The sequence below is a fragment of the Scatophagus argus genome, chromosome 4 (genome assembly GCF_020382885.2).
Source record: "Scatophagus argus isolate fScaArg1 chromosome 4, fScaArg1.pri, whole genome shotgun sequence".
NCBI lineage: Eukaryota > Metazoa > Chordata > Actinopteri > Scatophagidae > Scatophagus > Scatophagus argus.
In genome coordinates this window covers 25160786-25187187 of record NC_058496.1, presented here as the reverse complement: position 1 = coordinate 25187187, position 26402 = coordinate 25160786, and the positions used below count along the sequence as shown (strand labels likewise).

Sequence of the window (26402 nt, the reverse complement as noted above, 5' to 3'; positions counted from 1 at the left end):
CGTGGAATAGAAAAGACAACATCTGTGGTTTTGCTTTAGCAATCTGTGCTAAATCAGTGTAGTACTTTTTAAATTGTGTAATAACTGTATATCAGATATATAGTGATTATTAGAAGTTAGTTATAGTAAATTAGCTCCTCACAGAGGAAATGTCCAGGTAGCACAGGAAACAGTTCTCCCTCTCTACAGCAATAGACACCTCACAGCAGTGGCTAAAAATGGAGGATGGTTGTCTCTCAAGTCTGGAAGTTCTGAAAAAAAAACAACCAAAAACAAAAAAAACAAGTGATCAGTTATTTTGTGATTTGCCATAGCCGCTGGTACCTAACATGCCAGTGTGAGCAAACACACAGGCACATTCTGACAATACTTGATAACTATCAGCCATGTTGCTTGAATGTCATGAACGATGTGCAATAGAATTAAACTAAATACAATTGATTAACTTTTTGCTCAAGATTGCTCATGCTTGTATTTATCCCTTTTTCTGTTTTTTTCTCTCTCAGGACGGAAAGACAGCAGAGGACTTGGCTTATGCTGATCATCATGAACTCATTGTTTCTTTGTTGGGAAAGCTTAAAAAGGTAAAAGTAAAACACACACGTACACTTACATCTTTCAGTAAATGTGATTTCATGATTACATCGCTATTTAAATGCAACAAAGGGAAAAGAAAATACCTAAACTCAACTCTGTGTGATGCAAAACCAGGCTTCACAAACACTCGTCACACTTTCAGGTCTATTTGAGTGCAGAGGTGTGGAGAGAGACGTTTCCAGCAGGAAGGTGTTAGGTTTTAGCATCCCACCACATCTCTTTAGCATTTTAAGATTGTGTGGCAGCACTTCACTCAGCACGTAAGGGCAATTTGGATTTTGTGCTGCTATTTTTGACAGTAACACAATTAGCAGCTTATAGAACATTAGAAATGAGCTTCACAACTTTGTAATGCTTTGTGGAAGTTTTCGTGTTACATTTTAGCTTTTTGACTGAAGTATATTGAATGTACTGAATGAACTGGCTGGGCTTCAGTGTCTTGCACTTCAACACAGCAGGACACACACATTCAGCTCGTCTCAACAGATTTGTCCATTCTGAGCTGGTTTGCTCCAGGTGTGTGGAGAGTTGAGTCCAGTGATTCCTGTCTGACTCGAGTTGCATCCACCAGAACACTTTTTTTCTTTTTCTTTTTTTTAAACCTAAAGCTTAATGTTACCGACTTCTCCTCCAATCCATTTTTCCAGCAAACCTGCTGAGATTCAGTGCTGAGCGTGAAAACATGACAGCAGCAACTGTGAAAACAGTCATCCTCTGCATATGTTGGGCTAATTTAAGACACTTTGGCACATTGATGCCAGTTTTTAGAGAAAGGAAGAAAAAAAAGACACAGTCCTGTTCGTCTAACTTTAAAAGAGCACACGTCAAGTTCAGCATAATTTATTTCAAAACAAGAAGTTGTATTCTGTTAAGATATGAGTCACATTTATTGAAATTCTAAGCTTTATTTATTGAATGTGTTAACATAACCCTGGTGGGAGTAGCAAGTGCTTTCAGATCCCACACAGCCATTCGGTATTTGAGGCCACTTCTGATGTATGACTCATCTATTGGATGATTTCAAAAGTGTCTTACATGTTAACAAATGTTATCTGTTGAATTGGCAGAATTACAGCAAGGTACAGAGGAGCCAGTCACCTTTGGAAATGGATTTAATTGTTTATATATCTGAGAGTATGGCAGGCCCTATTTCTATACACAGAGAAACTTGGCATATTAGCGGGTGGATCCTTACAAAGAGAGAGTCATTTGATGGTCAAAAAATAAAAGGAATTCATCATGGCTGCAAACATGTAATTTTTAGATATATAACAACTTATAACATTTGTTAATGTCCTGTGAAAGGTTAAGGTTAGTTCAGTCATTACAGTCTATGGGTGCACATTTATTAAGACACGTTTTCATCTGATACAGTGGTTCCAAACCCTTAGGTCATGCATTGGTATAAGCCCATTGAACATTTTCCAGCAGGTTGTGAGGAAGCACTATGATTCAGTAAAATTTTCTTTATTTTTTGCTAATTAAAAATGTAAGAATGTGTGTTTAGAATTCTTCCACAAGCTTTGTTCCATAAGTGAAACACAAACTGATAATTTGAAGTCATACAGCAGATAAACGTGTATCTCAGTGTGACCTCTCTCTGTGTGGGTGGGGTTTTCGGGGCTCAGGACAACCACAAACTGAGCTACATCCAGCAGCTGCGGCCCACTCAGGCCGTCCAGCCCAGGATCAAGCTAAAGCTCTTCGGACACTCAGGAGCCGGGAAGAGCACCCTTCTTGAGTCCCTGAAATGTGGCATCCTGCGCAGCTTCTTCAGAAGGAGGAGGACACGCATGACCAACACAGCCCGCCACCCCAATTCGCCAATCAATTCCAAACCCCCAGGTAGGTGACAGACAGCTCTGGTGAAGCTGGAATAATCCTTCACAAGATTAAGCTTTCACCTGCGTAGGACCAGAATGATTTATTCTTCTAAAACAAGCCAGAATAATGCATTTGCAATCTTCAGTGCATAGCAACAGCGTTCCTTTAATGGTTGTTCTCCTTTTTAAACATTCATCATTCTTCAAGTTCATCTTGACGTGCAGCGCAACAGCGTTTACCTTTTTGAGAGATTTTTGAAACATAAAAGAAATTATTCCTGTTGACTACATCATATCTGGTATCAGATCATAACTGGTATGAACAGTGACCTATGAAAACAAGACACCAGATGTTGGCCATCCAGTTTAGCATCGCTGTGTGTGAAGGCTTTGTGTGAAGACATGTAGGATTTTTGAGTACAGTCTCTGACTTTGGTGAGTCCTAGTGAGAGTATCAAAAACTACTGTGTGTCAGACATGAATGCAGAGCAATGACACACCCCCTTCTCACACATCTGACCCAGAGACTCTGAGTTGAATGGGCTGAAAGCAAAACACAGGAAGCACCACTTTTCACCAGGTTGCCTCACAAAATCATGTCCTTAGACAGACTTGAAATATGCTGATCACAAAAATAACCATACAGGTCAACACAGTCAGTTTGTAAAGGGCCAACACTAACATTGTCCTGCTTCTCACCCCCATTCACTGGACAACTATTGCAGTAACCCTTAACATAACCCCATTACTCCAGTAACCCTGACTGGAATCGTAAAGTAGAAACAGTCAACCCTTTTAGTTTACTGCTCCTGGTTCTTCAGAAAAGCTTTTATATGAAAGTCAGCCTCGCTCAGGGCAACAGGTCTGTGGTAGGACTCCCTGCCATGTTCAGTGTAGTGTAAAACCATGACTGAGCACACTCACACACACACTTTGTCTTCAGTCTCTCTGTATTTGCACTCGATCTGCCCTCCCACACACACACACACACACACACACACACACACACACACACACACACACACATGCCATTGTGTTTCCTTAAGCGCTGTATTTTGCAGTGCACAGAGCCATTACCTCCCAGACAGACGTGATGCTCATTCAGATAATGGTCATTTACGTGAACACTATAGTGTTACCAATCCCATCCTCTATACTATCTGGAAATCTGTAGCCCGTGTCAGAGCTGAAGGAGGGTTTAAAGACCTTTTTCTCGTTCTTTCAGTTCTTGCTCAATTCAGTAATGGTCTTTATTGACTCTGTGTTATATCTGCAGCGATACGTGAGTCCACAGTGAGACACAAAGAAGCAGGGCTGAGAATGAACAAGTGCTCTTGTGAGATCCATTTGTCTAGCTTTTGGATTTTTGTTCAAGCAAACTCAATACAAGCATCAATTTTGTTCTTTTGTGGGCCTGTCAAAAGTGAGTGTGGCACGTTAAATACATATTTACCTTTGCTTATTGTCAATATTCTTAACTTGATGATGCTGTTGGCCACAAAACTCAACTGGACACCTGAAAGTATTCTGCACTCTGCATTGCTTTCAGAAAAACTGTATGGCACCCAGTCTGTTTTTGCTAATTGATCAAGATCCTCACAACAAGTGAGGGGCCTTGGCTTCAAATCACATTTTGTCATGACTCTTCCTGGAAGGAAAGAAACTTTGTCAACCAAAGTTGGAGTGATGAGAGAACAAGAAAAGCAATGTTTTTGGTTGACAGAATGTTGTTAAATGACCAGTTCAGCAGTATCGTTGCCAGTGTGATCACTGTTAAAACAAACAACAGCTGAGTATCACATGTCAACACCCTAAACTTAATAGCACATGCTGTCCTCTCAACATACTGTTGCATTTGTTTTGTAACACGGTGCATTCACACCAAGCATGCCTGAAATAATTCAAGCATGTGTTCTCTCATGTATGTTTGTTTGGCCTGAGGAGAAGCTACCTGATTTGTTACGACTCAACAACAACAACGTCAGTTTGCCAGTAGTTCCTCTGGTCCTGAAAGCTTACGAAACTATTAACTTTGTAGAGTGGCAGGTTGCAAAACAGTGACCAGTAAACTTACTTGTGAATCCATTTGTTTACATTCATGATCATGTCAAAATAAGTCAGTAAGGACCTTAACAAACACAAAACTGTAGCAATAGCACCTCATAGCAAACAAACTGTAGGTGTGGTCCGACAGTGTCTACTCTAAATAAATCCAAATGTTACGTCGCCATAGTGTATTTATTGGCAGTAAAATAGCACCCCCATGTGTTAGAAAGTATGCAGTTATTTAGAAGAAGTCATAAACACCAGAGTTTGTCTGCATTGGATTAATGTAAAATATTTTAATATTCAAGTGTTTACAATGTGCACAAGTATAATTGATTGTGCATGCATTGTGTTATATGCTTAATTTATATTTGATTAGTTGGAAATTGACAACATATTGCCGAGACAACTTTGTCCTTGGGTTGTTGTAGTTAGAAATTTCCTGTTTTATGTTCCATTGCACTGCTGTAGTCATCTATGTGATATTTCTTTTGAAAGAAAAAGTGGACAAACAGTCCTCTGGCTTTCAGAAAACCTTTTTAATAATACAGTAGAAACGCACATTAATGCCATTCTGAGTGCATTTAAGAACATGTAAGTAAGACGCAAAATCTATCCACTAAAACAACAGTTGCGAAGCCAAAAAAAAAAAACTTTAAATGATATATATTTGCACTTAGCGGAAAAAAGAAAAAATGATGCATTGGGCATTAATTCCCGGATTCTGATGCCAATTAGTTTTATAAAAGCTAGAGCCATATAAATATCTCATCAAGTTCACCAAATCAGACCCTGCTGTAGACCGCAGTTAAGCGTCTCCCATGTCATGTGCGTCTTCCTCTGTGTTTAGTGTCAGTGAGCATTTCCAACTTGTACCCGGGCTGTGAGAATGTGAGTGTGCGGAGTCGCAGCATGATGTTTGAGCCCAGCCTGACCAAAGGAGTCCTGGAGGTGTTCTCCCCAGTCCACAGCGCCCTGTCCACAGCCGACGAACAGGCCACAAAGGCCATCGACATCCAGCATGCCAACATCCACGGTGAGAAGCCAAGAGCCAAGTTCATTTATTTTGGCTTTTAAGGTGTGAATGTTCATGGGTAAATTTACACTTTCTCTATAAAATAATCTTAACACCCCACAATGAACAATGACATCCTGCTCACATTCACTTATTTCTCTCTGTGTAGGTGTGGGTGATTTCAGTGTTTGGGAGTTTTCAGGGAACCCGGTCTATTACTGCTCCTACGACTACTTTGCAGCCAACGACGCCACAGCGATCCACCTGGTCCTGTTCAGCCTAGAGGAGCCATACGAGACCCAGCTGGGCCACATCACCTACTGGCTGAACATGCTGAAAGCCCTGACCCTCCCACAGGACAACATCAGTGAGGACGGGGAGGGGGGACATGGATGTGACCAGTCTAATTATCATAATCATATCATAAATAATCATTATCATAAAAAACACTCAGATATTTGATACCAGATTTACATACAGAAAACCAACTGAGCTCTTTGCATTTATTGCCTTGATTATATCAGTGATTTTAATTGGATCTGAGCATAATCTCAGTAATGATCACTGTTAAGGAAACTGGTCTTTTCAAAAGACAATTTACAATATCAAATGAAGGTGGGCGACCTGGCCAAAAAATTAAGTCTAGAAATTAAGTTAAATTTAAGTTAAATCTCAATTGCCATCTTTCTAAATGTTAATATGCCCTGTAGACTATAGCCATTCTTCAAATAACCTGTGAATTTGTCCACTGTTAAAACACCGTATCGACTTAAAGATCGTTCTTTTTTGGCACAAGTGTCCCATCCAATATGTTGCTGGTTATAACTCATGTTGTATTACTTACAATATGTCACCCAAGGAAAAACCACATGTTAATTTGTCCAATCATCATAGCCACCCAGTTGGTTACATCTCTCTATTAGTTTGTCCATATAAAGTTGGAAAGTTTCATGGTTTGGAGATTGAGGTGCACTGGCACAACTCAGAGCGAGTGCTACACCTTGTTGGACACCATTTGTAGTGTAACAGAGAACCTGCTGGTTATTAAACTGGTGGTCAGCCTGGAAAAGGCTGTGTTTCTTTGAATGTGAAATGCTAACATTAGTCACACATAGTTCCACTTGACAACCATCTGTGGACCACAGTTTTAATGACAGTAACAGATCATCAGTATCAGTACAAGATTGTGGCCTTTAAATGTTAGTTAAGTTAAATTTAAAGCCTTGTATGATTTGATAGTTTTTTTTTTTAGTTTTGTCTCACTGTGTGTGTGTGTCTGTCTGTCTCTCTGTCTCCAGCTTTCGGAGGTCGGATCCAGCAGCCTCTGACGGTCGTCTTGGTGGCGACACACGCTGACCTCGCTGACATCCCCAGAGCTTTCTCTGGAGAGTTCACCTACGACAAGGAGAAAGTGCTGCTTAAGGAAGTCAGGAACAGGTTGGCACTCAAACCGCATGGAGGTTTTGTTGTTGTTAGTTTGTTTGTTGTTGTTGGATGACAGGAGCAGGTAAGGCAAGTTGTTTTTGTCTCATCAAATAGCTGTATATTACAGCGGGGTCTCCAACCCCTGGGCCGTGACCTAGTACCGGTCCGTGGGTCATTTGGTACCGGGTCGCACAGAAAGAATAACTTAGACATTATTTTCGTTTTATTGATTATCTGAGTCTGAACGATGTTTTTTTTGAAAAATGACCAGATTCTCTCCATTACATCCATCTACGACTCACTCTTGACGCATGTGAAGACGCTTGTCTCGGTCACGTGATACGTTACCGCTAAAAAATAAACCCACAAGCTCGCAAAATGAGTAAAAAACAAACGTCTCTGGAAAGAGGAAAGGCCCTAGATGGGACCGTCTCTTTACAAAGACACAGGCTCAGGGCTTCCACTGATTCAGCGTTATGGTGATTTGTATTTTTCATGCACTTTTTTTGTTTTTGCCGTGTATCTTATTTTGAAGGCGTGTTTAAATGTTACCATAGCGACCAGAGAGCGTTGAGGGCAGAGAGGATGTTACCAATGTTATGTTGTTGGCACAATGTTACGAAGACGCTGCTAATAAAGTTGCGAGTACACACTGGATTCATGTTTATTGTTATATTTAAAAAATACCTGAGTTTTTATGCCGGTCTTATCATTTTATTTTGTTGTATTTATCTGCCACACCATAAAGGCCGGTCCGTGAAAATACGGTCTGATATTAGCTGTTTGTCATGGCCATAGGCTTACTCAACAGTATGTTACCTCATTCAGCCATAGCGTCTTAACATTTGTTTATCTTTGAGATTATTTAAGTTTTTGAAATGTTGTTGCTGTTCCTTTGTTCTCAGGTTTGGGGTCGACCTGCAGATCAGTGACAAACTGTTTGTGATGGATGCTGGAGCTTCAAACTCCAGAGACATGAAGCTACTGAGGAGTCACCTGCAGGAACTGCGCACCAACATCATCTCTGTGAGCTCTACACACACACACACACACACACACACACACACACACACACACACGTGCAAAATGTGCTCCCATCCTGAAGCAGACAGTAATTGTAACAAAATTTATCAAAATACTGTATTTACCTGGTTGAAAGTAAAACAGTTTCCTTATTAATGTAGTTAATCCATAAAGGCCCAAAACTTCCCCACCCTGTCCTCTGCTTGTTTGTATCATCTTGTACCAGGAAAACTATTCATTTAATATATCCCTGTAGATATGATTTCTACAGCTGACAATCTTTATTGGACAATAGTTAGCATGGTCAGGTAATTTTAAGAAACGGTAACATACAATGATTCCACTGACTTGTCCTTATAGAGGTGTAGTCCCATGACGCAGCTGTCGGAACGTTTGCTGACCACCCTGCCGTCCTGGAGGAAGCTGAGCGGACCCAACCAATTAACATCGTGGCAGCAGTTCGTCAGCGACGTCCAGGAGCAAATCAACCCCCTGGTCAGCCAGGATCACCTCCGTACACTGGCCCTGCAGCTCCACAGCATGGGGGAGGTGAGTGTTTGTTTATCAGCTTTCAAACCAGACTGTATGGAGCTACAGGATAATAGAATAAAAAAAAAAAATTAAAAAAAATCAGTATAATAATGTAATAGGAAAAAGGAAAACTTACAGTTTTCTGAATCAGTTTTTATTTTGAATGTTTTTCTCATCTACCACCAGGAGGCGCTGTGTGTTAAAACTTTGTTTTCATCTGTAAACAGTTAGTCATAATGACTCTGCAGGAACATGTTGTTTCTCTGTTTATTTATGAGAATAACTCTGATCAGGAAGTCTAATGTGGAACTATTCTGAGTCTGAAAAGTGTTTCTTTGTGTATCTGTGTTTTTTGGTTTGTAATTAAGCACACTAGGTGTGTATCTATTTTCCTAACATTGCAGCAAATTTGCCCTCTTTTTTGGGGTTCTCTTTTCTTTTGTATCGTTGTCAAAAAGTTTTGCCACATTTTATTTACTTTTTAAAGTTTACCAAATACTTTCTTTTAATGTTTCTCCACATCTATGTTACTGTCAGCTCTCTCACTATGTTTTCCCTTTCCTCCTCCTCCCACAGATCAACATCATGCAGAGTGAGACGGTGCAGGATGTTGTTCTGCTGGAGCCTCGTTGGCTCTGCAGCAACATACTCAGCAAGCTGCTCTCTGTGGAGACACCCAAGGCCATCCACCACTACAGGGGGCGCTACAGGCTGGAGGAGGTACAGGCTCTGGCCCCTGAAAGTGACGTGGACGAGCTGCTACAGATCCTGGATGCCATGGATGTCTGTGCCCGTGACGCCACAAACCCCTCTATGGTGGATGTTCCTGCTCTCATCAAGACAAACGGCCTCCACCGCTCCTGGACCGAAGAGGAGGAGGAGGAGTCACTGATCTATGGCGGAGTACGACTTGTCCCCGCAGAGCACCTTACCCCCTTTCCCTGTGGCCTGTTTCACAAACTGCAGGTGAACTTGTGTCGTTGGAGCCACCAGCAGAAGCCCGAAGAGGAAGGTGGGGAGGATTTTGATGGAGATATCCACCTGTGGACCAACGGAGCCAAGGTGAGCCAGTCAGGAGTGGAGACCATGATCCTGCTGGTCAACCACGGCCAAGGAATGGAGATTCAAGTGCGTGGGCATGACTCAGAGCGGGCCAAGTGCTACACCTTGTTGGACACCGTCTGCAGTATAACAGAAAACCTGCTGGCCTCCACGCTCCCCGGACTGCTCACAGCCAAATACTACCTAAGTCCTCAGCAGCTGCGGGAACACCACGCCCCCATCATGATCTACCAACCCAAAGATTTCTTCCGGGCCCAAGTCCAGCGAGAAACCTCGCTCACTAATACCATGGGCGGCTATCGAGAGAGCTTCAGCAGCATTCTGTCTTTCGGCTGCGCTGAAGTTTATCAGCAGGGGACTCTGGGAACGGACGTCCACATATCAGATGTCCCCCTGTTGGCTCGCAGGAAGCTTTGCCGCATGCTGGACCCTCCTGACGCTCTGGGGAAAGACTGGTGCCTGCTGGCCATGAACCTCGGCCTCACGGACTTGGTGGCCAGACACAGCAATGGGACTCCAAATGGCGCCCCTGATCTGGATCCGGACTCCCAGCAGGCCGCGCTGCAGCCCAGCCCGACAGCGGCGCTGCTGCAGGAATGGAGCGGACGACCCAACAGCACAGTCGGTGTGCTGATGGCAAAGCTGAGGGAGCTCGGCCGCCGAGATGCTGCCGACTTTCTGCTCAAAGCTTCTCCTGTTTTCAAGGTCAACATGGAAGCGGTGGGAGGAGCTGCCAGTGGCTACCCCCCCTCCTGCAACGGTGGCACGTCATATAACTCGATCAGCTCGGTCATATCCCGCTGAACCGAACAGGGTCGGCTTTCTGTCCTCGCCAAACGTCATACGGACGTTTCCCCTGGAAAAGGACAGTCACAGACTTGCGTGTGAATGAACATGAAGTGCAATCGTTACCAGAGTCCAGCTGCTCATTCCTTAATCTCTCCATTAAGTTGGCGTTTGAACCAGGTGTGTTTGTGTTCCCCACACCTGTACACCTTTCCTTCCATTATGAATGTTGTTTAAGAGCTGATTGTCCTGAGCTCTAAAGCTTTTATTCTGTTCTTAATCTTGTTGTGCTGCTTTTTAATATCCCTACTACTCCACTGCAACTCATCTTACAGCTAAAAGACAGAAAGTACGGAAAAGAGAAATTTTTAAAAGCTATCAAGTCTACATGAAAGAATGGATGTGCTTAAAAAGATGGCGGCCTCAGGTTTGGACCTTTTTCACATCCGTCCTCAGCTGAAAAACTGAGAACTCATTTCGGAGGCTGCCATCTTTACACAGCCCATCCATCACAGTTACGAATAACGTTATCCTCCCTCCTTCGTTTTACTGACGTGACATTTGGCCGTTCAGCTTAGTGTTTAACAAATTAACATTAGCATTTTTCAGAGTGCCTTTGTGGCCTTCTACCTCCCTAAAGAGCACAAATAGTCTTGTTATTCTAAAAACAGTAGTTCTTTCCAGTTGAAGAGCTGTGCCTTGTTGACAGTTAATAATAAAATGATATTTCAATCAAGTTTGTTGAAGAAAAGGCCATCTTACATTTAAGAGAGGAAAAGGTTAATGAAGAACTTAATTAAAAAAGAAAAACAGAAGCTCGCCTCACGTTTTAAGGTTTTGAAAATTTTACCAGCAAAAGAAACAAACACAAAGCTGAAATCAGATCATATTCCTGCTGTGTTCTGATTAGTGTCTAGTCAGTGGAGGAGATAACACGTTCAGTTTTCTCTCATATTGGAGTCGATGGAAAATCAATGTCGTGTTTCATTTGTGTATTTGTTGGTTTATATTCATTATTTCTTCATTAACCCAGCAACAGAAATCTCTTCCTCATTAATATTTAGTGACACTTTATTTTACAAGCCCTCTAACTTTCTAATTTCCTAAGTGTTATGGCAGAACGGTTATCAAACGTTCTCATGTCGAGGACCCCGACAAAAGATGCACATTAGAACTAAAGTGTGGATGTGAGGATTCTGTCTTATACCCAGGTCTGAAGATAAAAAGTCTTCATATTAAATCAATGATCAAACTAATGTCACTATAAAAGTTTACAGTCACACATCAGTTCCTTTCTTGGAATTTTGGTCAACCTGTAAAATAAAGTACTATAAAGTCTGTTTACTCATTTTAGTTTCCCCAAATTGACCTTCAGTCAACAGAGGAAGATTTTTGTTCCCCCAAAGTACAGTGTCTTATTGAAGGATGTCCATCCTTCCAGCCCCAAACTTTATTTGCTGCACAGGGTTACACAAGTTAAGAGTATTTCATGTAAAAGATCATCATGGCAAACAGGGTGGAGCTTCAGGGTCCGACTGAGAGCCCCAGACTGTGCACTCACCCACCGATTAGATACAAAGTGTCACCGAAGATGCTAAACATAAGCTGAGGTAATTCTATCTAGAGCCATCGTTTTCAGTAAACACACCTGACGCTGCACCTTCTTAATGCTTCCTCATCAGGTCTTCTGCATTAGCGACCACAGTGTCATGTTTTTACACAGTGGCGTGGACGCCGCTTCTCTAGAGCTAAATTTGAGCATCTGTCAGTGTTGGTTGGCCATGCTTGGCTTCACATCTTCTTTCACTTTGTCATTTTATGTTTATACCATGAAGCTGCAGCCCAGTTCGGTCAGCAAAAGCAGGGAAAAGATGGCATGAATTTAGTATTGTAAGCTGAAAAAAGCCAAAGGCTGCTGTTGACAGAAATGTTCCTAGAAAAGCATTTTCGCTTTGTGTAAACTAGTACTTCATAATGTTTTTGAACCAGAAAAATGCTCCTTTTTTTTTTAGTGCGTGTGTTCATGTTGAGAAAAGACCCTTTCATTCCTAAAAAGTTTGACTTTGTGGATGTAAAGGGCCTTTTTCAGGACACAGTTTGACAGACAAAGATAAGCTGTGCCAGAGTGCAGTATTTCCTGTCCGCTTTACTTCCCCAGTGTTACCATCTGCTCACTGAGATAAAACTTTAAAGACTATTTCAAATACTATACTTCTCTCGCTATTGTTGTCTCAGCTTAAACTTGCAAATCAACACAGCAAACTCTGGCAGTGGTGTAAATACTCAAGTCCAGTTTCCAGTCTTGACTTCATCCTGACTTTTCTGTTTTCAGCTCACTTTAAGCTTCTTTTCCTTTTGCCCAAATATTAAAAATTGTTCATTCCAACGAGGCAAAATGAATGTATTAAACCTCTTTCGTCTTTTCCTGAGAATATGGTTACAAGTAAAAACAACTCAAAGATATGGTGTGAAAACATGATGAAATGAAATGTACCAAAATGTTCAGAAGCATCACTTTAATTTTCTTGTTTTATTGAAGCTTTTGTTGACGTTGTGTATGATGATCATTGCCAATGTTGTGTGCCTAAAACACACTCGCTCATTCCTCTATTATCGCCTTGTACAGTACACAAGCTGAGAAGTGACGTTACAGAAAGGGAAGCGAATATCATGTTTCTCTTGTTGAATAAAAACAAAAAAGAAGCAAGAGCCCTTTTTTGTGAAAGGTGGGAATCACTTCTATTATTATGGAGTTTGTCTTCGTTTGGTGTCTTTTACCCGGATGGTTCTGACTGTGAGTCTGACCAAAACAAGTGGATTAAAGGTGTTTTCAGAAATATTTTTCTGTTTGTTGAGGAAAGACATACTCAATATCACATTTGAGTGGATTTTTCTCCTCCAAGACTCCGGTCTAATCGCCACATTGCACAAGTCTTTTTGTCACTATTTATGTTACATTATTTTAGCATGTCTCGGAATGCCATGTTCTTAGTACTTCTGACACTTTATAGTGTAATACATTTTATAATAAATTCTTTACCTAATGTCACTGTCTCTGTCCCCATTGAAGACACACAGACACCTTAATGATTTTCTGAGAGGTGGCGTGAAAGCATGGTGATCGTGATCGACATTAGTAGAAACAAGTAAACAACACTCTTATCAAGAGCACTAACAGACTTGCACTAAGTAAAGGTTGCACGCAAAAATATGTTGACTTTAAGAGTAGAAGGGTCTGAGATAATTAAAGGGACAACAACAACAAAAGACATTTCTGCTGTACAGAATTGTTTCTCAGGTGTTCCTGGGCTCCCTTTCTAATACTTGGGTTAAATGCAGAGAATAGATTTATCGACCTTAATAACTGGTGAAAATGAGCCAAACGTTTTCAGTGCAGGTACTGTGAATAAAAGTCTAGAGCCAAATCACTTGACACACGTTTATTCTCTTGACAGTCAAACATGCCACAGACGGGAGGAAGGTGATGGGCAAGTCGTGACATCCTGTTTGTGGTCCAGTGATGAGATTTGGGGAAATGTGGTCTACATTTTTTGAAATGAGCACTTAAAAAAGTCACTAGAGTTCGAGGCATTTGTTATGGACTTGGTGTCTTACTCTAACTAATCTTAATTTAACACATCTAACACATTTTTTAATAATTTAAGAAAAGTTTATGCTAGTCCAGAATTATAGATCCTTAATGTTTCTTCAGCATTTTTGAGTAGGAATGATCAAAATTAGCTGGCTTACATTAACAAAGTGTGTGTGTGTGTGTGTGTATAACCATGAGACTTGCCCTGAGGTTCATAACTAAAACTCAAGTCAAAGAGAGAGGGGACAAAACACCTGTTATGAGGCAGATTTTATCAGCAGTGTGGTAGTCGTGTAGCAATAAATCTCCAAACTGCTAACTGATAACTGAATGTGTGTAATGCAGACTAGTTTATACTGGGAGAAACTCCTTTCTTACTTCACAAACTGAAAAGGTTCAAATATTTCTCTACCAGTTGTAGTTTAAAGGATGGCCTCAACTCTTTATTAATGTCTTTGGTAAATTAGGGACAGGCTGGTGTCTTTGGGTCTTTATTTGTCCTCTGCCAGATTCCAGGTTGTTATTCACACTTCTCTGGCTCCACTGTTCAGCTGCAGAGCTGCAGGGACGTCGACCCTCCACCCACACAATCACATGACCTGTCTGCTGCCTGAAGCACTGCGGGTTTGTCTTAACTTGTTCCAACTGTTGATGATGTGGACTGTCATTCAAAAATATTTGTACAGGGAGAGATTAATGCAGCCGAACTGTTTGAACTGCGTGAACCTGAATTTCTCATATTTTGGTAGACTCAGATTTAAAACTTTTGGAATTATATGGCAATAATTCCACTTTGGTGATCTTACACAATGCAATGTCATTAAAATCCTTGTTGCAGTAATAGTCAGGTGTCTCAGTACTTTTGCCTCGTGCGTCTATACTGACATTAGGGATAATTGTATCCTATGCCAAACTAGCTGTGATATTATCTGGCAATATCAAATCCTGCTTCAAATATTCGCATTTAAGTTAAATTAACAGGTCTTTATGCATGTTCATGTAGCTAGTGATAAATGTCTCTAGATAGCATATTGGGTTTAGCAAGCTAAAATACTAAATGTCACAAATTAACACCAGCAAGTTAATGTCTCATAGTAGACTGTTACATGTAAGCATATCAGATAGAACAATTCTAATACTAACATTAGTTAATGCCAACTTTATGTATTAATGGATTATGCATGAACATGTGAACAGCATTTTAATGTTGTAGCTGGGCAAAGTGCAGGGAACTGAATTCCAAGAGCAGATGTAAACTAAATTCAGATGACACAAAGTCCAGCTCTAACAACACCCGGCAAACTGAATCTAAGATTGCTGAGAAAACACCACAACGGAGCTTTTGTTGTGTAGCAGGTGGCATTTACCCAGAAGTCATGGACTGTGGATGTTCAAATTTCCAATTTTTTCTAACTTCTCACCCATGTTGTTTTAAAAGCTGACGTTCAAAGATTAGTCTATATAATTGAGAGAAAAATCTAACCACAATGTGTTTTAGTAGCTGTTCTGGTACTTAAAATCTGATCATATGACCTTCATCTATTATTGTCTCTTGACAGTTTTGTTTTCATGTGCATAATGAGTATCACTGCCTCACTCTTAGGTTACATGGCAGGCATTGTGTTGTAACTAATCAAATACCTCTTGGATCAATAACCCATGACACTGTTACATGAAAAAACATCTTAGTGACAGCAACTCCTCTCAGTGGATGTGTTCATCAATTTGGGTCTGTTAACCTTTGTGTCTGGATGGGAAGACCAGACTAGCTTCTGATAACCTTCCAAAGTACATCATTACAACAGTCTCTTACAGTGGAATAAACAGAATATTCATCACATTACAGATTACAGAACAGGAAATCATTTCACTACACAAACAGATAGCAAGACTTTATCTTAATTTCACATGTTGTAAGGGCAGTGACCTTTGGTAAAGACATTTGAAACACGCAGTTGAACATTTCTGGACATATACTTATTTGCCTTCTTGTTGTGTCTTAGATGAGAAGATTACTATCACTCTTATGTCAGAATGGCAACGCAAGCATTGTGTGTCAACTATTTCTTGCCCAGGATCAGTTGCCCGGCAACAGTGTTGTCTTCAGGCAGTTTCTGGTCTTGACCAAGAAATAGTTTGGTCCCACATAAACTGCAAAGTGTCATTTTTACATTTTGTTTTAAACCACTGACTGGAAATAAAGATAGACAACATGACATTGCCACGAAACTGAAGCCAGAACATCTTGATCACCCCCTGGTGGCTGGCTGGTATGGTTTATAAACCATGCCCCCTTCATGTTCATAGATTAGACATGAGCCAAAAATGGTTTCTGGGTTGTCGTAACACTGATTTATGTATGAATGTTCATTTTTCTATTAGGTTTGGTTTTAATTAGTTATTTGATGTTACAAACAATACGATCAACAGCTGAGCACTGCTTGAGATTGTGTCCCTCTGGGGGAACCTGATCACTACTATGGCTCCAAATGACATCACCAGCACAAGATGGCAGCGCTCTCATATCCAGGGTATTTTGGTTTCATTTTTGTACAGTGGGAGGAAGTGAAGATGCATATCCATATTTACATGCCAATGTTTAAACAAACAAAGTTTTTGGATTAAATAGACAAGATATAATGTTTCAGTGTTTAAGCTTTGGAGTTGCTAGTAATCTCCTATGTTAGCTAAGCTTAGTTTAGCATAGCGACTCGGGGGAAACTAGATTGTCGCATAAACTGACCCTAAATCTGCAACTTGTCATTTTTATTCTTTGATTTGTGTGTCAAGGTATAACATGTTAGTTAGCTTTAGCAGCTTTAGAGATGCTACAGGGTTACCCTCGAACAGAGCCAGATATTGTCTGTTGGCGTTAGCTTCATATTTATCGCACAGACAGAAGAGTGCTATTGATCTTCTCATCTAACTCTTGGCAAGAAAATGAATACACTTACCCCAACCTTTCCCAAACTGTTGAACTTTTGCATTCAGGTTAAAACATGTAAACGGTTACAAAATATTCATTTATTTACATACTGTCCACATAATGTAAAACATTTGGCTTTGAGTATTTTATTTTGGATTAAGTACTAGTGTTTAGTATTTAGTAGCAGTAAGACTGCAGATTGCAACCAACTGAATACCACTGCCCTCCCACTCCTCTTTTAAAGTGTGTAGGAGATCCTACAGTGGCCTTCACTTCAATGGAAAAAACAAAAGCTAAAGGCCCTCTCTTGAGCCAGACTTGTATTTTGGACTACTGTAGAAACACGGTCATGCAAGAACCCACTATCTATGTGGATATGAGGGTTTTATCCAAGCTAACATGTAATATGTTAAAAAGTATTTAACAAGATAGATATGGTCACTGACTTTGCAAGCTCACAGAAGCGCTCAGTCAACCGCTGTCATGTGTTGCTTCGCTTGAGCAACGCAACCCCGTCACAAATGATCTGAGGATGCACTCTGCTTCCTAAGTTTTGCAAATGCAAGGGAATTATGTATTTTTAACCCACTGTAAGTATGATGCCATGTTGACTTCACTGCAGAGATGCATCAAGGAAATTTTTGAACATCATGCATCCTGCATGTGGCAACATGAGGACATGATGCATTGGACAGATGTAGATGAATCATGTCACACACTGTTTAACTTACATTAAATGTCAGCATGTTGATCTAATGTAAGGTTTGTATGTCATAATTAGTAATTAAGCTACTTTTTTGGGCATCTATAAATGTTGGATTTAGAAGCCAGGGTAGTTTACATTTTAGAATTTTAATTTTGAAAGTTTGTGCAATAAACATATTCACTTCCCTAAATAGAAGAAATACCACTCTCAGGTCTGCACAGTTAGCATTGAATAAACAGATATGAAAAGGAAAAAGGAAATAACTGACCTGGGTCTGTACTTTACTCTGAGTATCTTTTCACCTTTATGGAAGGGGTATGCAAATGCTTTACTTTAGTAGAAAGAAGAAAAAAAGTTTCACAGTAAATGTACTCATAATTAGCTTCTGTTGTTATTCTAATTGTTGATTATACAAACTTTTGGCATTTGATGTTAACAGAGCCTTGACCCCTAAGTGCAAAGATTTGCAGATGAAATCCCTAAATCTGTTGCAATTGTCATTGACAAACATTGTTTTTAAACTATTGGGCTATTTGCTAATACAGTCTTTCATAGTGGTGAACCTCGCCTCATCATCTGCTTGGGAACTGAGGGTTTCGAGGATGCTCCTTTCATATCCAATCATGATATTATCACCTGTTACCAATGAACATGTTTACCTGTGGAATGTTCAGGTGCTTTTTGAGCAGTACAAAACTTTCCCAGCCTTTTGTTGGCCCTGTCCAAAGTTGTTTTAAATACATCAAATTCAGAATGAGTGTATAAGTTTTTTGGATTCTGGGTTGGTGGGGTAGAGGAATAAAGTCACTTAAAATATAAATCTTCAAGTGAAGTAACTCAAAATTGTGTTCACTAGGAGAAAGATAATTGGTTTACTTTTCACAACTAATCTGAGACTATCACTGAGCAGCAACAGGAACTTCAAAATCAAAAGGTGTTCTATATGCATAAACAACTCACTGGGAGTTTCACATTTCTCTTATCAATCACATGAGCATCGACCCTGATTAACTCAGACTTTGTGCCTGATACATATTCATAGCCTCCCAGGGCATTGATGATATAAACACGTGTTACCACTGAGTATCATACATCCTGTCTTTCACAAACACCGTTGATCAATGAGAAGACAGATTTTCTTCAAGTTTTTTTGAACAATTTTTTCATGGTCGTCTCTGTTCACGCAGCAGCAGCTGTCATGTTTTTGGATGGTATAAATGTATCTGTATTTTAAGGTAACATACTAATGGCAAAGGTTTTAAAAACTCTCATCTCACGCGCTATTGTCTGATTCATAATCAAACAGATGACACTGGACATGGACTCATGAAAGTCTCCCTTCATACTTTGGGTATATTTTTCACCAACATTTTGCAGGCTAACCCGAAGTCTGAAGTGCTGCTGTGGTTGAAAACTCCATATGCAGACCTCTCTGACTGTCCAACAAGAAATGTTAATACAGAAGCTTTGGCTTATTGGGCCTCCTTGACCTCCTGAAATTACATTAATCTCAGACTCCTGCAGCCACCAAAGAGCCCCTAAGCGAAAGATATTGACCTTAAGTATCTTAAATGCTTGTTTATTGTGTAAAGTTTCATTAGACCACAGTCCCTAAACTATTTGCATTCAGTGCAATTATGTGTATGTAAAAAAAACAGGTGACTCGGATAAAGCAGGTTATGAGGGAGATCAAGAAGGGAATTACTTTTCCACTGTAAGACCACATACTACACACAATAACATATATATATTTTAAGAATGGTCAAATGTTCAGTGGTGAACAGACTTATTTAATCCCCTGGGAGCCATTTCGTGAGTTTCAGTCATATGGCTTGAGTGCATTTAATAGCCTTTCATTTCTCCTGTTACAGTGATATGGTCACTGCTTCAAGTCTTTGTCATGTAAAAAGATATTTAGAAACCCTTGTCACACATCTATGTGACCAAGAAGTTCCTATGCCAGTTATTTACATGCACTGGGGGGGGGGAAACCTGTTCCATCCAGAGACAGTCTCATTAGGGGTTTTGATTGCAAAAGTATTTTTGTCTTGGTCAGCTCACCAGAGGCTTGTTTGATCGCTCTGAGGCAACGCCACTTAATCTGTATTTTAATCTGCTCAGCAACACTGAAAATCACTATGAATAACTTTTACCTTTTTGTGCAAACAACACGGTGTCCTCTTTACAACACCATTCCAGAGGTATGGACTCACGTGCTTCCACGATGACATCACAGACGGGGGCGGGGCATCCATGTAACAAACAAGAAGTGGACCAATCAGAGATCTCGGTGGGCTGTCATTCTGCTGCCTGTCGGGCCTTTATAAACTTTGTGTATCTCGGGAGAAGGAGTTATTTTCTCCATCTCGGTCTTCTACATCTGAGCATATACAGTAAGTCTTACATTTTTTTTCATCATTCATCTTCTCATCTTGCTTTTTGTTAGCAGAATATCCGAGCTCGACGCCGACAATGAGACTATAAAGCAATTATAATGATGATTATTTGTTTTTTTCTCTAATTTTTCCCGACATTTGAGCCCAGAATAAACGACATCCCAGTGTCAGTTTAAAGAATTTCTACTTAATGTGTCATTTTTATTTATCTGTGAAGTCAAAATACCCACATTTTTATTGTTATCCGCCGGCATTAGCCATCTTGTTTCATTCGGCTGCCTTTGTCGTCGTCTCCCCTCCTATAGCTTAGAGCAGCCATTGCAAGTTTCTTTCTCTTGGTTTAAATTACGAGGGGAAACATCCTCCAGCAGGAGTGGATCCGGTTGAAAGGACCGCTTTCTGGTAGCTGCTGGCTAAAGTTTTGGTTTTCTTTTCGTTTTCCTGGTTCTGTTTCCCATGTCCAGGCTGGTTTCCTGGCTCAACGCCGCCTCCGCAGCAGATCCCGTGACTGTGAACAAAACAAAAACAGGCTCGGTTTGTTGTTGGGATCTGGCTAAGTTCCTGCTCTTCTGCTTGCACGAAAGCAGCCCTTAAACACTGGACACGTATTTATTTTTGGTGTATCCAGTCAAGATATCATGGCTTTCAGGATCCTCTGGTCTTATTCCGCTTATTTGGCCCTGTTTGGGGCTGACTGTACTGTCGGGAATGTGTATTGCAGCTTTAGATCTGATTTCTTTGCGTGACTCAGGCTGTTATAAAGAATCTGGTTGCATGACGAATCTCGGGTTGAGTAAAATGCGACAGAATTTCGATGGTATACTTGCAAGACTCAACTGTTGTTTGCTTCCGCTAATGGTTAACCTGCTGCTTTGGAAATGGAGACCTAACTCTGTGTTTTCCGTTTGGTTTCCAGTAGGAAGCCATAATGCTGCCCCTCGCCGTGTTGGCCTTGTGTCTGAGTGCGGTCCTCTCAGCCCCCAGCCTGGACCCACAGCTGGATGAGCACTGGGAACTGTGGAAGAGCTGGCATACAAAAAAATATCATGAGGTGAGGGTTTTTGGGTTTTTTTGTCTTTACAGAAAGCTGTTCAAGCTGCGGTTAAAAAAAAGAAAAAGTCTGATTTTTTTTTTTCTTCCTTTTGTAGAAGGAGGAGGGCTGGAGGAGGATGGTGTGGGAGAAGAACCTGAAGAAGATCGAGTTGCACAACCTGGACCACTCCATGGGCAAACATTCCTACCGCCTGGGCATGAACCACTTTGGAGATATGGTAAGACCACAGTTTCAACACTCTGACCCTTATTTTACTGGGGCAAACATGTCAAAGTTCTGAAAAAGGTCTGGAAACCAAAGAATGTCAGATGAATGGATTTGATGGCAGGCAAAGTAGACAAAGTAACAGAAGTAAAAACTAAAATCGCACACATTTATAATCATAAAACTGTGTCTGCCAAGTAGTTTGATACACATTATCACTGTCATTTACTCACTTCACTTTACCTCTCTACAGACTCACGAGGAATTCAGGCAGATCATGAACGGATACAAGCGCAGGTCAGAGAGGAAAGTCAAGGGGTCCCTGTTCATGGAGCCCAACTTCCTGGAGGCCCCACGTGCCCTGGACTGGAGGGATAAGGGCTACGTCACCCCCGTTAAGGACCAGGTAAGGATTGTATGCCTCATGTAGCCTCAGGGCTCTCTGACAACCACACCTGGTGAATTATCAAGGTGTGGTAAAACTTAGGAAAGATTTGGCTGTCACATTTTGTAACACTTTACTGATTACTTTTTTTGTCCCTTTGTGGTTTTTCATAAAGTGACAAATTGGAGGACCGTTAACTCGCATGAACACATGTAAATAACAGGCATATGGAAGTGATTTTTCACACCCATTTAGTTTAGTTTTGGAGCTTTTATCATCAAAAAATGGACTGACCTGAAAGCACAGGAGTCATTGTCTGTAAAAGCAGTGATGTTTCTTCAACACAATTGCTGTTCCTGTGAGAAGCACTCTGGTTTTCTAATCACACTGTATGTTACCACAAGCTCTTATTTTAATGGCTGTGCTAGCGTGGAAGGAGAGCCAAACCGAAGACCAGGTCAAATATCGGCTTGTAAACACGATTGCGTAATGTGCAACTTTGAACAGCTGTATCGTCACAGTTTTGCTTATTAAAAGCAATGAGGACACTTTGCCCACCGAAGTAAATGTTTTGCTCGAACGGAGAGATAAGGTGGCTGCTGGCACTTTGTTTTCGTTATCTGTGTGTTCCACACACACTCCCCCTCCTCCACAGAGTCTTCGCTCTCTCTCCACCCCCATGACGTGCTGTACATTAACAACCTGTAAGCTGAAACCGGTGCGACCAGCTCACTCTAAACCAGGCCAGCATGAGGAAAACACTGTCATATACGTTAGGTCAGAGTGCTGGAGTGCAACGTCCAATATGATTTCAATTTGTAAAGATAAAAAGAGCAAAATGAGAAGACTAAATAGATGACAGGAAAAGAGAAAAGAGGGAGCTAAAAAGTCTGGTATTGACACAAAAAAAAGCAAAACCTTTAGTCTGGCCAGAACGTGATGGTATAAAATGTTTCTGAGACAGGACCGTACTAGAGGACAAAATGGCCGACATCAGAAGAAACTGAAAAAGTCTAATTAATAAACAGTGGCTAGAAATAGCAGATTAACTTTTACATGGGACATTTTATATTGCAGATTTATTTCATATCGCTTGGTGTAACCACTGAAATTTACTACTTTATGGCAACATAAATTTAACTCTTAATGTTTTCATCAGTCTTAACCGTCCTCCCCCCTCTCTGGCTCTCAGGGTCAGTGTGGCTCTTGCTGGGCCTTCAGCACCACCGGAGCTATGGAGGGTCAGCACTTCAGGAAGACGGGCAAACTGGTGTCCCTGAGTGAGCAGAATCTGGTGGACTGTTCCAGACCTGAGGGCAACGAGGGCTGCAATGGCGGTCTGATGGACCAGGCCTTCCAGTACATCAAGGACAACCAGGGCCTGGACTCCGAGGACTCTTACCCTTACCTGGGAACGGTACGTATCTCATGGGATGAAGGGGAAAGTCAGGTGAAGGCATCTTAAAATGTTTGGAAAATCAAACTTAAGGGCCATAAATGGACTTGAGTTCAGTTAAAGATCATTGATGTTCTGCTGTAAGCAAATTATGTAGACAATGTTTTAGATCATGGTTAGGGAAACTTATTTGTTTCCCTAACCATGAAACTGAATAAAAACTTAAAGGTTAGTTTTGTTTTCCGTCATACAGGGTTTGCACTGTAATTTTAACATGCATTTATAATAACATCATAGATATGACATGAAGGCTGCAAGAGTCTGAAAACTTTGAGGTTTAGGAACCTTGAGAGTGCTCGAAAATTGCTTTTAATCTCTTTTGTAAAAAGCTTTGAAAAACATTGATCATAACTGTGTAGGAAGGTGTTTTAAAGGTGATAAATTTAAGTTTAAAATGTCCCATTATCGATCAGTCTGTCGACTGTCCTCTCGACAGTTGCTAGCTCTCAGCGGTTCTGTGGGTAATTCTGTGGGTTTCTATGAAACGCGTAGTCGTCGTAACATCGTGTTCACCGTCTTCTTCTCTGCTTCTTCCAGGACGACCAGCCGTGTCACTATGACCCCAAATACAACTCTGCCAACGACACGGGATTTGTCGACGTCCCCAGCGGCAAGGAGCGCGCTCTGATGAAGGCCGTGGCCGCCGTGGGACCTGTTTCAGTCGCCATTGATGCTGGCCATGAGTCTTTCCAGTTTTACCAGTCAGGTCAGTTCTTGGTTTTGTGAAGAAATGCATTTAAAGACACGATTTTTATTTATTTATTTATTTTTTTGTTCGCATCTGCCTTCTGTTTTTAATAGTTCATATGTAATTTGTGATTTTGGTCGGCGTGTTTCAGGAATCTACTATGAGAAGGAGTGCAGCAGTGAGGAGCTGGACCACGGTGTGCTGGTGGTGGGTTACGGCTTCGAGGGAGAGGATGTAGACGGCAAGAAATACTGGATCGTGAAGAACAGGTCAGCGGGAAAATGTTTTGGAAGTTGAGCACGTAACCTAAATGTCTAAACCTGATGCGATAACACTACTACACGAGCCCATAGCTTAGTTTGAGAGCTTCAGCGGCCATTACAGTACATTGTCGGACAGACTTTTTCTTACTCCCTTTGAAATTCACTAAAGTATTCACTTTAGATCCAGTCAGCATGAACTCACAGCTCCTGAATTGTAACAAGCTTGTCAGCCTGACATTCAACAGGATGTTAATCTCATTAACATGAACAGTACACATAAACTCTGCTACAGAAGAAGTAAGTAGTCGTGTAAACAGGAAGCCAGTTCGCAGCTCCCGTCCCTGATTGGCTGCAGACGATCTGATCGTAATTATCTAACATTCAGAGAGCAGATCAAATCAGTGAAACTCACCTGCTGACCTTTTTGTTTGTCCTTTTTTTTTGTTTTGATTGTCTTCTTGCAGCTGGAGTGAAAAGTGGGGCGACAAAGGCTACATCTACATGGCTAAAGACAGGAAGAACCACTGTGGAATTGCGACAGCGGCCAGTTATCCTCTGGTCTAGTGTTTGCACGGCTCCACTTTGTTGCACCATAGTGTTTTTATTGCAGTAGTTTGGCTGAAGCCGAGAAGCGAGGCTTCGGTCGGAGCGACGCATCGAGAGGAGAGTCTGTGGTGTCATAAGAAGAGCAACACTGTTGTTTTTAGGGAAAAGGTGACATTTTATCTTGGCTGTTTTTATGCCACTTTATGAAAGGATTTTAGTTTAGCGTTTTATTCTTTGTAAATATGTGTAGGCTGCTTGGTGAGTGGTATGTAACACTTGCTTTGGTCATTGTAAATGATTTTTTTTTTTTTCTACTTTTACTGTGATCAATTAAAGTTGTGAAACACTAGTTTGGTGTTTGGAGGATTTTTGATTGCTTGTTAAAATCAGTTTTTAGCTGCATTTTCACATACGTGTGTCGCAGCTCTTTCTGTGCTCAGACCGTTCTGTGTTGAGCTCTGCGAGTTTTTCCACTTAACGTTGACCGTTTATGCAAAATGCTGTGATAGAGCCATTTTGTTTGTGTTAAATAGCAGAAACACTCGCGAACTTGTATTTAAATTAGGTCAATGATGTCAGAAAATTCCACTTCATTGAAATCATCATATGGCAGAGCACTGCTGTGTTTTGACGGCTGTAAATGCTGAGTCATCAGTCACCACTGGTCTTGCTGCTCCCCATAACGGACCACTGACTGATACAACCACTGACACAGGGTCAGAGATCGTGAGTTTTGGTTTTCAAGCTTAGTCTTGTTTCTCAGAAGTGTTTATTGACATATTTAAGGATCACCACAAAATCTTTTCATCTGTTAATAATAAATAAAATTGATCACATGATCATGACAGGCCCTACTTCATCTGTACTTTTTTTTCAGTCTTGTGACTGAAGCTCGCAAACATAACATGTAATGTTTAACACGCTGCTGATTATCCCACACACTGGTTTGACATGTAGAGTGCAGACTGAGTCATATGAGCTCACGTAAAAGCAGCTGTGCTCCCTGATGTCTGGCACAGCGATCTGATAGGATTATTGATTCTTTAACAATGCTGCTGGTTCAGAAACAGTCGCCCCTTTATTGTAGCGAAGGCGGTCGCCTCACATGAGTCTCAAAGCATTAGGTGTTAACTACCACAACTAATGATCTAATTCGCAATTTTTCATACCTCTCATGTAATGTGAAAACCATCTTTCTTCAGATGTGTTGATTCTGACTTTTTCTGCTAAACTGAAGGATAAAGTGTCACTTTAAAAGTTGAGAAATTTCTCCTACTTCTTAAGTTAAAAAATGTCCTACCCAGCAGTTGATAAAGTAATTCAAACTATCCCCACCTGAACACATTAATGCATCAGTGATTAAAATCTAATGACATTAACATCAACTTCTGACGCTAATACTGTAGTACTTTTACTTAAGTGCGATTCTGAATGCAGGACTGTGGTATTGCTACTTCGATTTTAGTAAACAATCTGAACCCAATGAAGCTTTCTCTTTGTCAGCGCTGACCTGCTGACTGACCCAAATCTCAGTGTCCTGTTTTAGCTGTAAAGCTGGTCAGGGTAACGATGCATGTGTGTGTGTGTGTGTGTGTGTGTGTGCGTGCGTGCTTGCACAGGTGTGCTTCTGTAACATATTTACTTCACCTCAGACTGCATTCCCAGCTGATATGCAGTAAAAACAGTATGAGCAGCTTGAGGAACGAGTTGTGAAACCCACAGAGAAGAACAGGAGCCAGAGGAAGAGAACGTGATTAAAGGACCAGTTCACTTTTACTCATGCTGGTGTTCAGCCATTCAGATATGGAAAAATATGTAGCTCTAATTCAGTTTCTGCAGCACTACTGGCAAAATAAACTGCTTTCTTCTGTTTCTTCT

The 26402-nt window shown here is 40.9% G+C and overlaps 2 protein-coding genes and 1 long non-coding RNA gene across 5 annotated transcripts in view; 2 read left to right on the top strand and 1 right to left on the bottom strand.

The window, feature by feature from the left end:
- dapk1 (death-associated protein kinase 1) overlaps nt 1-13354 on the top strand; it is a 66258-nt gene extending 52904 nt beyond the window's left edge. Inside the window, exons 19-27 of one of the 2 annotated variants that reach the window (XR_006843134.1) lie at nt 507-584; nt 2226-2442; nt 5317-5502; nt 5651-5848; nt 6780-6918; nt 7812-7932; nt 8290-8478; nt 9037-11441; nt 11520-13354. Coding sequence is in view for 1 of the 2 variants with exons in the window: in XM_046385990.1 (XP_046241946.1) it covers nt 507-584; nt 2226-2442; nt 5317-5502; nt 5651-5848; nt 6780-6918; nt 7812-7932; nt 8290-8478; nt 9037-10326 (2418 nt within the window). In the remaining variant the exon portion in view is untranslated. Of the gene's footprint in view, nt 1-506; nt 585-2225; nt 2443-5316; nt 5503-5650; nt 5849-6779; nt 6919-7811; nt 7933-8289; nt 8479-9036 lie in introns of both variants that reach the window. The other variant, XM_046385990.1, reaches the window with a different exon arrangement.
- Nucleotides 13355-19778: 6424 nt separating this feature from the next.
- ctsla (cathepsin La) lies at nt 19779-24873 on the top strand. The gene is made up of 8 exons (XM_046385989.1): nt 19779-19925; nt 20845-20979; nt 21077-21199; nt 21440-21592; nt 22764-22988; nt 23565-23733; nt 23867-23984; nt 24443-24873. The coding sequence occupies exons 2-8, from the start codon at nt 20857-20859 to the stop codon at nt 24540-24542; spliced, it is 1011 nt and encodes a 336-aa protein (XP_046241945.1). The 5' UTR covers nt 19779-19925; nt 20845-20856; the 3' UTR covers nt 24543-24873.
- On the bottom strand, nt 19938-21997 carry LOC124057582. 2 transcript variants are annotated; one of them, XR_006843133.1, is made up of 3 exons: nt 21866-21997; nt 21420-21641; nt 19938-20436 (listed from the first exon to the last, which is right to left on the bottom strand). It is a non-coding gene; the product is annotated as an uncharacterized LOC124057582 (long non-coding RNA). The 2 variants fall into 2 exon arrangements; XR_006843132.1 differs by lacking the exon at nt 19938-20436 and adding an exon at nt 21016-21269.
- Nucleotides 24874-26402: the final 1529 nt, after the last annotated feature.

Coding starts and splice junctions, on each gene's coding strand:
- ctsla (XM_046385989.1), top strand. CDS start 20,857: ATGCTGCCCCTCGCCGTGTTGGCCTTGTGTCTGAGTGCGGTCCTCTCA. Junction 20,980..21,076: donor ATACAAAAAAATATCATGAG/GTGAGGGTTTTT, acceptor TTCCTTTTGTAG/AAGGAGGAGGGCTGGAGGAG. Junction 21,200..21,439: donor TGAACCACTTTGGAGATATG/GTAAGACCACAG, acceptor ACCTCTCTACAG/ACTCACGAGGAATTCAGGCA.